The 16,982-nt window shown below is 34.9% G+C and overlaps 2 protein-coding genes across 4 annotated transcripts; both read right to left on the bottom strand.

Moving 5' to 3' along the window:
• Positions 1-1,016: 1,016 nt before the first annotated feature.
• NINJA (Putative interactor of JAZ) lies at positions 1,017-9,919 on the bottom strand. 3 transcript variants are annotated; one of them, XM_086638262.1, is made up of 7 exons: positions 9,811-9,919; positions 7,443-7,648; positions 6,984-7,067; positions 6,392-6,462; positions 3,168-4,412; positions 2,380-2,754; positions 1,017-1,348 (listed from the first exon to the last, which is right to left on the bottom strand). In XM_086638262.1, the coding sequence occupies exons 5-7, from the start codon at positions 4,297-4,299 to the stop codon at positions 1,308-1,310; spliced, it is 1,548 nt and encodes a 515-aa protein (XP_086494388.1). In that variant the 5' UTR covers positions 4,300-4,412; positions 6,392-6,462; positions 6,984-7,067; positions 7,443-7,648; positions 9,811-9,919; the 3' UTR covers positions 1,017-1,307. The 3 variants fall into 3 exon arrangements, with proteins under 3 accessions (XP_086494388.1, XP_086494389.1, XP_086494387.1); XM_086638263.1 differs by lacking the exon at positions 9,811-9,919 and adding an exon at positions 4,798-4,841 and having other exon boundaries at positions 7,443-7,665; XM_086638261.1 differs by lacking the exon at positions 9,811-9,919 and having other exon boundaries at positions 7,443-7,665.
• Positions 9,920-11,477: 1,558 nt separating this feature from the next.
• Positions 11,478-12,812, bottom strand: LOC147543890 (uncharacterized). Its single transcript, XM_086635534.1, has 2 exons — positions 12,714-12,812; positions 11,478-11,888 (listed from the first exon to the last, which is right to left on the bottom strand). The coding sequence occupies exons 1-2, from the start codon at positions 12,810-12,812 to the stop codon at positions 11,478-11,480; spliced, it is 510 nt and encodes a 169-aa protein (XP_086491660.1).
• Between the last annotated feature and the right edge of the window lie 4,170 nt (positions 12,813-16,982).

Genomic DNA, 16,982 nt, shown 5'->3' with positions numbered 1-16,982 from the left:
AATTACATGGTAATTAAGTCATTTTACTCCAACTCTAAGATCAAGAGAAAAAAGAGGAAGCATATACAAACTCACGCGGTCACACCATCACTGGCCTACGTCCTCTCCTCTGCAAACTATACTCCTAAACACTCTTATCTCTATATGTATTGGAAAATTTGGTCAAAACTCCTAGATTTTTTATTTGGTGAAAAGTCAACTTTTATTAGTCTTCAACCTTACAACGCCTTACAATACATTTCCGAAAAACATCTAGATTTTTAACCAAACAAAATACTAATTGTTGGATTTTTTTTTTAAAAAGTACAAATTTTAGGATTTTAACAAAAATAAAATATAACTCGTCTTTTTAAATTTTCTTTTTTTTTAAATATATATATTTAAAGGAGATTTGACATTGACCCCGCTTAAATAGCAATACTAGGACTACACACCCATTTTTCTTAAAACAGTTGATATACACCCCAACTGCGACTATACAATCTTTGTGTTGGCAATAATGATATCTCCCAACGCACCAAAGTAGTTGTCACCCCACCAGTTGCAGGAGGGGTAAGGTTTAATACAAAGAATAACTTTTTATTTGATTGGTAATTATATGAAGCAAGCAGATTTGCATCAAGCACAAACTCCCTTCCTAAAGCCACTCCCAAGACATTTCAAACAGGACAGTCCAAATATTATTTTTCCTCATGGCTGATTGTATCCATCCTGCCATGAGCAATAGAGCTTGCAAGGTTTAGAGAAGGGGAGGATGGAATTAACATGGTTACAAGCAAAGCACCGGTTGATACAACCATCTGTACTAGGTTAGACCTTCGATCTGTGACCGAGTGTAATCGCAAGGCCGAAATTAGGCAGCAAATGTATCATAATCCATTGAGGGGGTCGTACCTTTCTGGCTGTATTGAAAGATGACAGATGCCCCTCTAATGGGCCAGTGCAGAAGAGACTGAGCCTGTTAAGTGTCCTTACGAGGAGAGTTAAAAGCTACCTTATTGTATCTTTGCGGGATGTTTGTCCCTAAGAAAGAGAACATGTTATTTCATCATAAGTTAATGAATGGCATTTCAAACACTGCCATGATAATGAAGTTTCAGGCTTGCCTTCTTTTCAAGTGCATTCATATATTTAACAATTTACAGGAATATCAGTTCTATGTATTCTTGCAAAAGCACATTAGGTAGCACATGTTCACCTCCCATGAGTAGTGAGAAATTTTCTCGCCCTGACATCGAAAACATCAAACTAGGACCAGCTTTTGTAACATTGTGTAGTTATTCAGGACTCCATGTGCATATTCATGGTCATGCTGGCGAGGAAGTCCGCCCAGTTGACTCAATTATCACTGCAAAGTACAAATTCGACTTTCATAAGATAACATAAGAGCAGACAAGAAAAGCAGTAATTTAGTCAGTAAAGACATCAAGGAGGAAAATATATACAAACCTTCTGCAGAAGGACTCATGAACCATAGTTTCTTTAAACAAATAAAGTTCTAGACTACTAATAACTCGTACACCCTCGAAGCATACACTAATTATTGGCAGTTCCGATAACCAATGTAGTAAAATGATCAATGAAGTTCGCTAACTTTTTCTAAATACGTAAAGCTCGAAATCTTAATTCTTAAAATAACTAAAAAATCAACCCATTATCAATTTTTTCTAGTGGTTAATCTAACCAAGGAACCGAATCTGATGATATATTCAAAGGTTTGAAACAAACTTCTCATGTAAAAATCTCTGGGAATGCTAGTGAGTTTGTTGTAAAAAGGTCACCGGGCAACTTAAAGGGGATGCAGGATTTCTAATCTTACTGCTCATAATCTTCAGATGGAGAAAAAAACAAAGAAATAAACTAACACAGCAAAAGCACAAGTTTGCAGTCGGTAAGAGAAGTTTGTATCCCAAAATCCTCATAATCTTCATAAAGCCTAATCTGTTAGTTTAAGGGAAAGGAACCCTAGGTTTGAATCAATCAGAAATTCAATTTTCAGTTTTAACAAAAAAGCCCTAGGTTCGAACCTTTCCTCTGTCAGTAAGGAAATCCCGCATAGTTTTTGTTTTCTTCATTTCTTTCCCTCAAACCAACATATTCATGAAAGAGATAAATCCTGGACAACTGAGATTATTCAAGGGCCAAGATCACATTTAAGTAGGGATGCGGAACAATGTTTCTCCAGGGACCATAGTCAAAATTTGAAAAATGACAGTTTCCACCATGCAAGCTGAAAAACTTATGTGGATTGCCGTGTCAGCACTGCGGATTAGAGACAGGACATACTGGAGGAATAGATTTTTGATCAACTTAACTAAGAAATAGAAAAATAGTTCTGAGCCTAGGCAACATGATTGTTACTTGAGAAATATGCCAAACCTGGATTGCTTTCTGGGTTTGGCGGGTCGACACTAGCATGAAGAACAAACTCTTCAGGGGACATGTGAGAACCGTGACAAGCACACACGATCCTCGTCTGATTCTGGTCGTACATGTAAGTAACACCAGATATGGTCCTACCATCTGGCCCTGGACCTGTTGTAGAAACCCATGGTAGATCCGGGTGAGAACCACATCCACCAAATGTCAAACCTGGGGCAAGCCCCTGCCTTATTGCCAAGCCTTCACGCCGGAGACTTTCCACTCTACCCTCTTCTCTGACTGGCCGATTGGCACTGCTTGTTGCCAACTCACTCTCTGGCAAAGCTTCCGAAAATTTTTGAGGTTGATGTGCCTGAACAACTGCTGCATTCACTGAGGAACACAAAGAAATTAATGTTTGATGGAAAAGCATATAATGATCCTAATTACTAGAGTTTTTGTGTTCGCTCAAGTGAAGAACACAGTGTGAAATAATTTCTTTAGGTACTGTAGGGAGTACCAGAACAGACAAAATTCAAGAGGTCTCGTACAAACAAATCTAGGAAAGATTGGAAACAGCCAGAAATAATCTGTTGAATTTGTAAGCATTTTTCTTGGTATAACTGTATAAGGAATCTTGCCTTTCCTCAATTCCATGAGTTTTGATCCCAAGTTAAACTACAGACACAAAAGTTGAATGACTAGTCTCGTATTTAGACCTTCTACTATGTGCTCTTTCGTCATGAGCAAAAAAAATTCATTGACACAGTAAGAACATGAGATACTGAGAAGGGAAAGTTGCCAACCTTGAGATATCTTTAAACTATCTTCAGATTTATCTGAATTGTGTGTCACATTGCCACTGCTTCTGCTAGCATATGAAGGAGGATAGTGCTGAGGAAGTGAGCCAACAGGCCATGAATGACCAGTATCTAAGACAGGGAGATGAACAGAAGAGTAGCCAAAAGCCGCTGGTACGCTTCCAGGAGTAATTTGTTGAGCCCCTGATTGCTCATTGTTTCCTGGACGAATCATTTGTATAGTTAGAGGAAACCCAGACGAGGTGGAATCTCCATGAGAACTAGGCACCTTTCCAGATATTGAAAATGGCACATTCATGCCTGGTTGAAACGACATAGGAATTCCAAAGTTCAAGTCCCCGTGCTTGGATACATTTCCAACAGGGGCATTGGAATGTTTCTGCCCTTGATTAGCTTTTACACTTGAGTTAGTAAATCTATGACTCTCCTTCGAAGTCTCAAAGGAGGCTCCAATGGCCTTGTAGCGTTTGCTACCATCCTCAAAATGTGATACCAGCCTCGAACTCGAGCCCTCAGCTTCAGATTCTGCGACATCCTCATTTTCAGCAGTTGAACCATCTTCAGTGTTAATTGAAATATGCGAAGTTCTCATTGATGTAGAAACACCCATAGATGGGCTCTTATCACGCTGATCGGCTCGTTGAGTTTCTCTCTCTTGCTTCTTTTGGTGGTTAATCTCTTCAATCAACATCTTACGTTTATTACTTGCCTCCAGCCACATATTCTCTCTACTCTCCCGAGGCTCAGATTTCTCTTCTTCGCATGACTTACCATTATTAGCATCCCAGAGTCCTCCATACGGTGTGAGATATGGAACTCTATTCCTATGCAAATCAGCAGAAGCATCCGCCTCCTGAGAAGACTTCGCAAGAATAGTAAAGAAATTTGCTTGCGAAGATTGAGATCCAGTAAGCACGGGATCCTTTTCCTGGGACCCGGACTCTTGTTTCTCTGTGGCCGCATTAAGAAATATTTTCAGGTCACCAATTGATTTGTTGTTGCTAGTTCCTTCCTCGGTTTTACTATTTGAAGAACAACCATCATTACCCCTTGATTTACCAGCAGATCCACCACATGATAGACCCAAGCTCAGCTCAAGACCAGTCTCGTCCTCCATTACGACAGATCCAATATGTACTAAGCAGGTGATTTCTTACTCATGTTGCCACAGGGAAGCTCCCTAATGATGTTAGTGTCAACAAAACCAGGAAATCACCTTTAAATTGATTACTGCATCAAAATGATAAACCTATTCAGAATAGAAGAGAGAGCTCAAGCTACAGTATTCATGCATCAGAAGGTATAATCATATGGTAGTTATAACCCATGCCCGTAGGGCACGGACAATTTGGTCAAGAACAACTGATGTGGGTTAAAACTTAAACCTAAAATCCACATGGTTTAACACTCAAATTAGGTTAGTGAACACTTAAATACACAACATTCATTGGACTTGATAAATCACAAAAATATAATAGAAACTTATGTAAGAATCATTTACAGAAAACCAATAAAAAATGATTGTATACGCGCCACATAGAATAAATACACTTGAGTATTTTCAATATTTTATAGATGTAGCTTGAATACAAGGACGGTTAAGAGGTTATCTTACAAATTAAGACATCGATTTCCATTTTTTGCGGTCAACCTTTGTACCTGAAAATCAGTTGGAATTAAAGAACTCCTAACATGAATGAGAAAACGCTGGAAACGAAATGGAAAAAAGATTCAAATTTTTGAAATCAAATCGTGTTCTATTATCACCAATGAATATCACAAACACATGAATAAGGACTAAATTTTTTTTTGCTCGAAAGTTTAGGATCTTGTATCGCCGAATGATTTACTATTATGAATTGTGATAAAATGTGGTTGTGATAAAATTGAAAGAAAAAAATACAAATAACAGGAAAGAAACATAGTATAACGTCAACACAAGAAACAAGAAATATAGCAAACTCACCTTGTCATCAGAAACAACCTTAGAGGTCTCTAAATCAGAGACCTTAAAACAATTTATATTGGAAATTGAGCAGATAATTTAACAGGTGAATAATCAAGTGATGCATATTCCTTTTTCAATACATTAAAAAACATATGACTTTGATTCAAAAATGTGACCAAGATAAAATGAATAATCAATTGATGTATATTCCTTTTTCAGAACAGAAGTACTCCTAACACGGTTATTATGGAGCAAATCAAAGGGGAAGTGCGCTTAAAAATGGCACACCCATCAGGTCGAGTAGAAGCAAATGGAAGTAACCAGGACATTTTGAACAATTGGAATATATCAATTAATATGACCATGCCTAGGTATAGAGCCGTGAAGTGGATCCCTCCAAGTGAAGGAATATGTTGTGTTAATACAGATGGATCACTGAACCTTTCTACAGCGGGGTATGGAGTGATTCTCAGGAACCACGAAGGAGATGTGGTGGCAGCAAGAACCGGAACGGTGCCACGTTTAACAATCTTTACACATGAACTTCAAGGAGTAGAGTATGGGTTGAAATTGGCACTCAAACATAATCAGAAGAAGGTCTGTGTAGTAGTTGATGCTGATAGTGTGAGAAGTTTGTGGGAAACAAATGATCAAGTAATGCCACGGCAAACAAGAAGACTGTGGGAACGGATCAAGCGATTATAGACCAAATTCGAAATTTTTAGCATAGAACACAGAGTTCGAGAAGCAAATAAAGCGGCTGATTACTTAGCAAAGATGAATATATGTCCGAGTGAGGTGGAACTAAACATTCAAGAGCTACCAGAGGAGTTAAAGAAGATTATATTAGATGATAAGAATGAGGTGATTAGTTTAAGGTAATATTGGCCTAAGAGTTTTGTATATTTTAGTTCCCAGTTGACGTTATTTTAATGTAAAGGGTCGGGCCCTTCAATCCGCTTACTAATGCAAAAAAAAAAAAAAGATAAAAGTGATAATTTAGATTTTTCTAAGAAAATGCTAGTGACTAAGACAAATATAAAATCAATGTTTTAGAAAAATAAACTGATGTATACCATTTTAGAATATAAATAAATGTGTACTAATTACTAACTGTGTGACTAAAAAGAGATATACCCATTGTTCAAGAAGAACCAGATATCAGGCACGAGGGAAAACAAAATAATTCTAACAAAGCTAAATTCAATTATGGAAAAAAGATAGCAAAAGTCAATACTAAACAAAGAATTATTTGACTTACTTTTAACAGAAAGGTACATTTCAGAACCTACAAGCTCAAGAAGTCATACACTATCTTCTTAGGCACGACCTCTGTAACAAAAATGAAACGAATTAAAAGTAACACATGAAAAACTACATAAACGAAATTGCGAATTCTCAACTTAAAAAAAAAACATAAATATTAGTAGTTTCTTTCTTAGTTTAGTTTAGTTTAGTTTAGTAGCATTATTGGTTAACATGATTAGGCTCCAAATGTTTTAGAGCATAAAAAATGCTAGGAATTTTGTGTAGGTGGTAGTTAGAAGGGGGAGTGTCACTGGGTGGGGCGAAATTCAAGTTAGCGTAGCCATAGTTCACGAGTGTTTGCTTTTTTGAAAAAGCTGATTTGAAATCTAACTCGAACTCCGAATTGGTGAGGTCTGACTCCTTGGTTTTGGGTCCACTTGATTCAAACTCGTCAAATTCAAAGAATGAGACAAAACAATTGCAGAGGACCTAATCTTACTGCAAAATGTGCACGTATCGAACAATCACGCCCCAAACTTTCAACTAACTTGAGAACATTAGATGAGAACAATCACTCACATTTCAGCCAAGCATTAGAATGTTACCTGAGTCTGCTTATGGAATTCAATCTGTTATTCTCCGTCTGCGTATGGAATGTTAACTGAGTCTGCTTCATTTCTCCAATGCATCTACATCAAAGAAAGAATCAGATCACTTTTAAAGAACACCCAAATTAACTTTTGATAGGAATCTGATAATTATATGGTCAATTATGGCAAAAAGATAGCTAAATACAATACCAAACCAAGGAGAATTGCTTGACTTGCTGAAACAAAAGTGGATGGGACGTAGCCCGTAGGTATACAACAAGTTAAGAGATTGACAAATCCCCTAACAGACATTTTCTCAAACACCTTAGGTGTATCCAGTTACTTCTCAAGAACTTAAAGTTTTGTCACAGAACTTAACACTAACCAAATAACTATTACAGAGATTCTCAATATAAAAGAAATTGAACAAAAATAAGAAAGAAATTCAGACAAACCAAATAAAAGGGTTCTTACTTTTGTTGGGTGAATCAAACTATTTTGAGATGAAGAAGGGGGTTTAGATGTGTAGAGAAATAAAGGGAGAGATGGAGGTAGCGGAACTTGAAGAGAATGAGGGGACAGAGAGGAAAGACGAAAGAGGCGTTTTCGTTTTTGCCATTACTTTGGCAATCAAGGGTCTGTTTGGTAGGCGATTTTCTCAGAGAAAAGAGAAACTTCTTCTCATATAAAATTTTACAATCCTTAACAAAAAATAAATAAATAAATGGGTTATTTTGCGAAAGGGTCATATATATAAGCAGTGGCGGACCCAGAAAAATTCCTTTGTGGGGGCACTTTTTGTTATAATAAAAATTGTGAATCGTCCAAAAATTTTGACGTGACGTCCAAGAGAGTAAATTTTATACATTCAATTCCATTCTAAGCCAATTCGACTTTGTTGATTTATGAGTTGTGTCGATATAAATAATAGTTTTATACACATTCGAATTACATAAAGAAGTTAAGGATAGAGAGAGGGCAAACTCATTCTAGAAAAATAGTAAAAATAAACACACACACGTAATATTAGCGGAAGTCAATATGAAATTTACCTAGAAAAAGACTAAAACCTGAATACACATGTAAATAGGGGGTCAAAATGGAAAAACATAGGACTAAAATGATAGCTAAGAGGGTGTTTGATTTTTTAGCACTTGTAAGTGCTACCACTTACTAAGTGATTATCACTTAGTAAGTGATATCACTTGTAAGTGTTGTGGCGTTTGTTTTCCATCCCATCAAAGTGCTTGATTTTTGCTTTTATATTAATTCTAAATGTCATAAAAGTGAGAAATTGTCTATTTTAACCTTAAAGTATTTACATATTAGTATTTCATACTAATTCATTGTGCTCTCGAGTTTTGATACAAGAGAATTATGATTTATGAATACTTTGTTTTGAAAATATTTACTTCAAATAATTAAAAAGTATGATGGAGAAAGAACTTACGTTGCATCATAGAGTTTGGGTGGTTCCGTGACTAATGAAGGAAGATATGTGAAAAAACTTAGAAGAAAAGATTAGGTGAAGGATGAGTGAAGAAGGAAAAGAGTAATCCCTAAAGTCATAAAAAGATTTTTTACTTATCAATTGTTTAAGATTTTTTTTTTGGGTAATAATCATATTGGTAATTATTACATTTGGACAAGGATAAAAATGTCTTTTTTAGCACTTAGAAAGTAAGTGCAAAAAAATAAGCTCCAACTTGGAACTTACTTTTTTGCACTTACTTTGGCCTCACTTACAAGTGATATTCACTTATAAAGTGAAAAAACAAACGGCCTAAAATTGCCGGCCCACACTTATTAAGTGAAAATCACTTAATAAGTGCAAAAATCAAACACCCTCTAAGTGAAAATTAGGGGGCAATATGAATTTACCTTAAAAAACATAAAAAAAGAGATGCGGACTGGGGGATTCGATCAGAGGACCTTAATTGCGAACAACCCATGCTGCCACCACTACAGCTACTCTTCTTTGATGATTAAGCAGTGGGTTGGCTTTTACTTATAAGGTTAATGTTATGTGAAATACTGAACTAGACAATTACCTTTGGGACCTGAGGGCACGTGACCCCACAGGTCCCAACGTGGGTCCGCCCCTGTATATAAGTACCAGGTTTTGCGAAAGGGGCATGACCTTTTATTTTTTTGCAAAAGGGTCGTGGACTAGTGTTGACCAGTTAAGTTCTAACACCGTTAATCTAATTCCATTACTTAAAAAATATATTGATACATTTAAGAAATTTATGCGATTTTGACACTAAATTCGCAAAGGTGAAAAATAAGACATCCACCTTGAAAAACATTATTTTTCTAGATTTTCTTGCATTACACATTTAAATAATGAATTTCATAATCTAATACATGGTGAATAAATGATATAATCAAAATATATTTATGTGAAATATAAAAATGGAAGCAAAATTTCAACTCCGGCATAAACAAGAGAGAAAAAAATATAAAAGCACATAAATATAAATCTAAACTTTATTCTGTCTACTCAATTTAAAGAGTTAGAAAGTAAAAGGAATTTAAGAAGTGTGATGAGGATTCGTAAAAAAAAAAATTAAAACAAAAACCAAAAAAAAACCCTAAGCTCTTCTCTTGTCGGCACAATCTCTTTGCTTAAGCGACAACACCTCTTTCAATTTCCGATGAAAATCGAAAGTGGAAGAAAGAAAAAAAAAGATGAATGATGTAAACTATTCATGTAATGTGATGTTAAATTCAACATTTATTTAACGGTCAATGTTAGTCCACGACCCCTTCGCAAAATAATAAATAGTCATGTCCCTTTCGCAAAACCCGGTACTTATTTACGCCCATTTCGCAAAATAACCATAAATAAAATTTTACAAGTGTTCCGTTGACAAAATAGCGAAAAAGAAATTGTTGGTCAAGTGACTAATTTTCCCAAAAAGTAGAGAATTTTTTTACTCACCTTGTACTTTTTTTTTGTTGAAGAACTCACCTTGTACCTGGAAATGACTTTCTTCAAAGAGAAATCTACCCTTTTTACCCTTTACTTTTGTCTCTATCTCTCTCTCACTACTTTCTCTCTCTAGTCTTCAGCTTCACGCCTATTGTCCTTCGAATTCCAATACACCTCCCAAGAAAAAGCCTATTTTAATTCAATGATATACCTTACTTCCCACTTCAAACTCTCCAAATTCTTTTCTTTCACAAAAGTTGCAGTCTTACATAGAGATAGAGAGAGGGAATTTTATGTTTTTCATAATTTTCTACCAATTCTTTTTGTATCCATGTACGAATTCTAATGATCTCTCATCCAGTGTTTTAGTGGCAGATATTTGGGTCAAGACTCATATCTTAACATCCACCCTACTACAAATATCACCACCATAGTTGTACAAACAATACAGGTTTTGTTCTTCAAGAGACACAAGAGTCGTTTACAACTTCACATATAGTAACAATTAACAGTGAAACACCAAGGAACTCGCTAGCTTTCCTTTTGTGTCCATAGAGAGATAAGATGGTAATACGGACCATTAGAAGAGGTTGATCAACCATGATGAGACAATACCAAATTAATATATACATACCAAATGTTATATGTTTACGTGTATATATATATATATATGATTGTTATTAGTTTGTGTTCTTAATTATTTTTTATTTTATACCTAACTTGTATTTTGCTTCCTTTCTCTCTTTCTCTATAAATTTATATATGTAATAACTTACTACTTTTTCGAGGTGAACAAAACAACAAAAAATTAATTTTTTTTTTTTCTTTTAACGAATCAAACATTGGAAAATATGAAAAGTGTTTGTGGTGTAAATGTTTCTTGATGAAAATTTTTCTCGGAGTAAATTTTTTTTTTGTTCTCTATGTTGCTACCAACACAACCTTAAGTTCTGTGAAACGACTTTAAAAAAAAAAAGTTTTGTCAAATAGGCTTTGTCCTAGATTTCATGAGACTTAAGATGGATTTCAAAGGTCAGGACTCATGGTGGGGTTTATCCTAAATAAAGAGTGAGTGAACAAATTTTATATTTTTGAGGTAGATAGCGGATCTATTGGCTAAGATTTAAGAAAAATGCAACAAACGACCAGATTTATGTTTCGGTTTGTCACAATCAGCAACATTACGTTTTGTATAATAGACTAGGTATACACGGGATATTAAATTAAGCACTTTATGTGTTCATTGGTAATATTAAATTATGTTTTTAGTTATATAATAATAAAGACGAGAGTTTGGTATTAAAAATTATTACATAAAGAAGATAAATGTCAAGTACAAAATCGTCTTGATATCAAAGATTTATATTAAAAAAAATAATAAAACTTTGTTATAAACAACATTAGTTGTAAAGAAGAAATCTGATTGTTCAGGCAATAATATATGCACCCTCTTGCTGTTAGTACACCTGGATAGAGCTACATATAATTTATCGTGACTGAATACTGGAAACCATAAATTTATTCCCACATGTGTAACGACTGGCCTTGAGACTTATTTATTGTCAATGCATACGTTAATCGACAGGAAACTGACGCCTTGTGAGTTGAATGTTCAACTGAGAAAAGCTTGGGGTCAGAGAGATTGTAGGAATAAATACCATGTTACCACGTTTATCTCCAGTTAGGATTTTTGCTTCAATTGCTCGCGTTGCACAGTTGACAGCCATCAATCTAGTCACATTATATAGTCCATTTATAGGGGAGAGATTCCCTAGCAACATAATAGGACAACCGATTTTTAACTGCAACTTGAATGGTGGTAATCCAGATGGATTAAGCGATTTGAGAAACTCGTTTGGATAATGAGCATTTAAAGAGTAATCATTGTCTTCGGTTTCAACCATCTTGTCAGCAGCCGTATAAGTAATTATTTTGCCTAGAGTTATGCTTAAAGTTGATATATTTCTTGTTGATACATCTTCATTCTGTGCAGACAAAATGGTTCGTTGTGTAAGATAATCGATTGTAAGATTTCGAAACATATTTAAGTCTGGATAAGTTGCATTTATGAGTTTTACCAGAGTATGACATCTATTTGGGTAAGAAGTTAAGTGCAAATTTTCTGAGTCATTTGTCCCTACTTATATAAGAAAGTGTAACACATACTACATAAAATATCACTTGCATCTAAACATATGTAAATTTATAAAAGAAGTGTCAAAAGATAAAAATATGAAAATCAGCTAAAGAACATACTTGTTGAAGGAAAATACGAAACATTTGATTATCAGCATCATCCGATTGAAGACTCATGTTTTGTGATAGAGTCGAGACCTTAATGTCTATCCAAAGAAATGATCTCCTTAATGAGGCTCCTACTATTTGCTTTCGGCCTCCTTTTGGTATAATAGGAAGAATTTGTAGGAAGTCACCACCAAGGACAATAGTCAATCCACCAAAAGGCTTATTGTATTAACGGATATCTCGAAATGATCAACAACCTCGACGTAATGTTTGTGTTGCATTGAAATATCGCCCCGTATAATCAATTTTCATGCTCGGAATAAATCCGCAAATGTTGTTTGCTTGCCAATGTTGCAAATAAAATCTTCATGCACATTAAGAGGAATCTGAAAAGTTGAATGAGATTTTCTCCCTCCGACCAATAGCAAAGAGATACCGGATGAAGCAACAGTAATAACTATATTGTCATTTTTCTGACACGTTGCTGCAATTATATTATATAAAAACGTTTTTCCTGTTCCAGTCCCACCGTTGAGAAAAAATAATAATCGTTCAGTGTTACTTACAGAATGAATAATAGACTCAAAAGCGTGTCTGTTTGCAGTATTGAGAAGGTCAACTTTTGCAGTCAATTCCGTTTCATTGATTGATGCTTCTAGTTGCATGTGTTCCCAAATAAACCGGTTGCCTAAAATTTGGTTCCACTGTTGATGAGGTTAAGGCATAGATGGAAAATCTCGTATTTGAGGAGGTATAATCTGAAATCTCGTATTTGAGAGTTTGTCGGTTCGGTAATACCTTGTATAGTACAAAGTTGATGTGCGAGATCATCACAAATGTTTAGGGCAAACTTATCCCATAAAAAGATGGATTTAGTGAAGTACATTCTAATAAAATGATAGAAAACAGTCTCCGTAATTGGTAATCTGTGTTTACAGGCCCGACCTTAACATTTGAGAGGCCCCAAGCGAAAATTAAAAGTGGGTCCCTAAATAGTGCATGTTAGAAAAAATAAATGAAATTTTTAATAATGCTTAGAGGAGAACTTGAACCCTTGACCTTTTGCTCAAGTTTTAAACACCTAACCACTAAGCTACAACTTGATTCATGTCTAAAATTTGTTTAAAATATAATAATTATTTTCAAAATGACATACAAAAATAGAAATAGGAGGCCCTTATAGGGTTGGGGCCCAAAGCGACCGCTTTGGTTGCTTTGGGCCCGGGCCGCCCCTGTGTGTTTATAACAACAACTTCTTCTAATATAATACTCCTTTATCATCATCTTCTAAAAGTTCACGGGCAACACATGCGGATTTGAACGTCATACAACATCTCATTTACAGTATGTAACGATTCAAATGATACTGGACATTTCACAACGATTCACAATAACCGTAAATAGAATCTTTCCCCTTCATAAGAATTAACAAAATAAATTCTTCATATTGCAAAACCTTTTTTTTAGGTTCACCCACACTTTAGATTGTTTGTCCCACACATGGTGTTGTGGGAATTCTAAGTAAGTGTAATTGCACAGCTAACCTAACAACAGATTGATATTTTTCATGCAGTAAATGACCAAATAATCTCTATGCCGTCTCTGGTGGTGCAATATATCGAGAGTTAAGATACTGTTGCATCTCATCTGTTGCGCCCACAACCATGGAGTACGATCATCTCCTTCATAGATATATTTGTTTATATATTTAACACATCGCACACTTGGACACACTTCCACATTAATTTGACAATCAAATAATTTGGAGAGTTGAGGATTATAAAGAACAACATTCATATTATCAACCAAATGACCTCAAACTATGAAAGCCCGACCATCATTACGACGAAGATATACTGGTATTCATCTTCCCTTATAGTTGTTTTATCCACAAACTTACGAGGGTAATTTTTTGAGTATTTTCTATTTATCATTCACCGTGGTGTAGGAAGTCGTAGACCACATGGACCGTGTATTGTACAATATTTAACCATCTCAAAAAGTAGGGGATCAGTATCTTGATCTGATTCTCTACAAATGAATTTATCTACCTAAGTAGGGATGTAAATTTTGTCTTTTTGTTGAAGGAAAATGAGAGCATGCATATGGAGCAATCCACGTTTCCAAAATTCTATTGTGTAAACATGAGCCACAATTTTTCTGAATGGACCATCCTTATTAACACACTCATTAATTTTTTGTGCTTTAACTCAAAGACACGCATAACTAAATCAGGTCTATCAATAACGGTTTGATTTGGTAATAGTGCAGTTATTATCTCTGGTCATTTGGAGTTTGCAAGCATTGTTAAGAAAATATCTGGATGACGGTGATAACGTATGATTGTCATGGAATCTTGATAGATTTTAAACAAATGTCTGCTACTACCACCTATAAAGGAGGATGACAAGATAAATCGACGGCCTACTTGATTAGGATGCAACCAATCACTTGCAATATCTGTGAGACCATTATATAGTTTGGAACGCAATTGGCTTTGATGAAGTCTAATATAATTTAGACAGTTCTGCTCGGTTGAGGCCCATGAATCCACCAAAAAACTCTTGGAATAAATTACACGCCCTTAATATAGTTGTATATTCATCAGGACGCTATAATAGACAATAGTTGTAACTGCATTTGAGTTAAGTGTTTTCTACTTATCCGGTTTAATTTTTTATCCCACTGCTTTAATTCGGGCTCCATTTTCGGGCTTCCATCCCAACTCCCCATAGGGAAAGAGCAAAACATAATGTAATGGTAAATAAGTAGGGTGACCGTCCGATATTCTCATTCATTCATTACTCCAATGCAAGTGCAAGATTATATCACGGGATGTAGTTACTTCGGCTTCAGGGATTATCTCGATAATTTCTTCAGTTGTAGGTAGATTATAGTGTCGTCTATAAGTTGATGCACCGTAGCGTAGACTAACAAGTATATCTTTGTCTGGCGAATTCAGCTACATTAATATTGCATGAGCCTAGACAAATTAAACTAAAACTACTACAAATCAATTATTCATAAAAACTACTGCAGAAGAAAAACGACATGAGGTGGATTAAAATAGTTTCTTAAAATTGAAACAAATAAAACTATTAAAATTAAATAACTTCACTTAGTGATGACACTACAAAAAATATGCTCGTTGGGGACGGTCAAAAACCGTCCCGAATGAGAAATTATCTGTCCCCAATAGTTATTTGGGACGGTTTTACGTATGTCCCTGATACTGGCGTCCCAAATACTATTGGGGACAGATATAGGGACAAATGGCAACAGTCGGTAGTAATTTTGACGACGGATTCTATCTGTCCCGATTAATTATTTGTGACATGTTTATAACCGTCACGAATAGTAATATTTTGTCAAAAAAAACGGCTAAATCCTATTTTCAATCCTACTACCAATTGAGATTCTCTACTACGTGCAATCATAAAAATTTCACATTCCTGTTGGACATGGATTATCAAGAAAGAGAATTTTCATTTATATATTAACATAACCAATTAAGGTTTAAGTCGAGGTTCCCTTTCTACATTGAACAATGTCAACTAACTAGAGTTTTAGCAAAAAAAACATTCACAATCGTGTCATTCCTTCAATATCCCTTGCCAAACATCATCCATCTTAGCAGAGCAAGATTCTCTGTTCACTGAAAAAATAGCATGAATCCCATCAAATCACAAATATATATATATATATATATATACAATGAATTCATGTGAGATTCGTTTCAAATATAATGAATCTCATCAAATCACAAACATAACAGTATATAGGTGTAATTCAAATGGAAACAAGAAAAGTACCTGACGATAAGCTAGTTGTTCTAACAAAAAAGTACCATTAGTCCTCATCTGTGACTAAACAATTTTACACAAAAACATAAATGAACTAACAACTTTATGATGATTTAAAGCAAAGAACTAAATTTGGATCTCAAATCAAAAACAGGAAAAGACTAACAAAACCACATTAAGAGATTACAAAGTGCATTTGTTGGGCATATTGGATGGTACGACCACTGACTTTCATTGTCGAACTCGAATGTTACTGCCTGCACACATTATGAATGATAAGTTTTTCACCATCATTTAACAATATTGTGATAATATTAGTACTTGCCTATATGTTTGTCGAAAGACGAAGAAAGAGGCCAAAAACGAAAAAAATCAGTATGTGAATAGGAAAGTGATTTGAAGAATTCATGGGAAGAATTAGAACAAAAAACTAGTGAAGATTTACATTTGATATTTTTCTTTTGCAAGATGAATCCCACAATCTGCTACCTGAAGTCATCTATCTGCACATAACATAAACAATAATGTTCCCAACTATTAGACAACCCAAGAATAGTTTTATGGTATATTTTGATATTCTTAACAGTTGATAAAATGTTACCTGGGTGATTAACTTGCTCGGACATGGTCCCTTAAAATATCATGGGGTTTACGAGATAATTTCGTTGTTCAGGAACAAGAAACACAACTATTAACATGGAACAAGCTTTACTCCATGGACTGATGAGTGTTTTAAATTGATAATTTGAGCAGGATTTACAACATATATATAATAACAAAAATTCAAGAACAAAAAAACATAGTGGACTTGTTCAGTAACATGAACAAAAACATATGCATAAACAAGACAAGAATGTGACTTACCTGTGTCGGAACTAAAATAAATGTATAAACAAGATAATCATGATTTCACTCTTTTCAAACTAGCTTAACATCATGAAAAAGCCAACACAGTTGACAACTTCATGTTGGAACAAAAAACAAACAAAATTATTTACGGTGCCGAATAACTCTTGACCCATAAAATACTCA

This window comes from Eschscholzia californica, unplaced genomic scaffold, assembly GCF_041429995.1.
Source record: "Eschscholzia californica isolate CP2 unplaced genomic scaffold, dmEscCali1.0.p SCAF_4, whole genome shotgun sequence".
NCBI classification, from domain to species: Eukaryota; Viridiplantae; Streptophyta; class Magnoliopsida; order Ranunculales; family Papaveraceae; genus Eschscholzia; species Eschscholzia californica.
Note: the sequence above shows the minus strand (reverse complement) of the source record. Positions and strands in the feature narration are given on the sequence as shown.

Coding starts and splice junctions, on each gene's coding strand:
- NINJA (XM_086638262.1), bottom strand. CDS start 4,299: ATGGAGGACGAGACTGGTCTTGAGCTGAGCTTGGGTCTATCATGTGGT. Junction 2,755..3,167: donor TAGTTTAAAGATATCTCAAG/GTTGGCAACTTT, acceptor TGTGTTCCTCAG/TGAATGCAGCAGTTGTTCAG. Junction 1,349..2,379: donor AAACCCAGAAAGCAATCCAG/GTTTGGCATATT, acceptor TGTACTTTGCAG/TGATAATTGAGTCAACTGGG.
- LOC147543890 (XM_086635534.1), bottom strand. CDS start 12,812: ATGCAACTAGAAGCATCAATCAATGAAACGGAATTGACTGCAAAAGTT. Junction 11,889..12,713: donor TTGAGTCTATTATTCATTCT/GTAAGTAACACT, acceptor TTGTCTGCACAG/AATGAAGATGTATCAACAAG.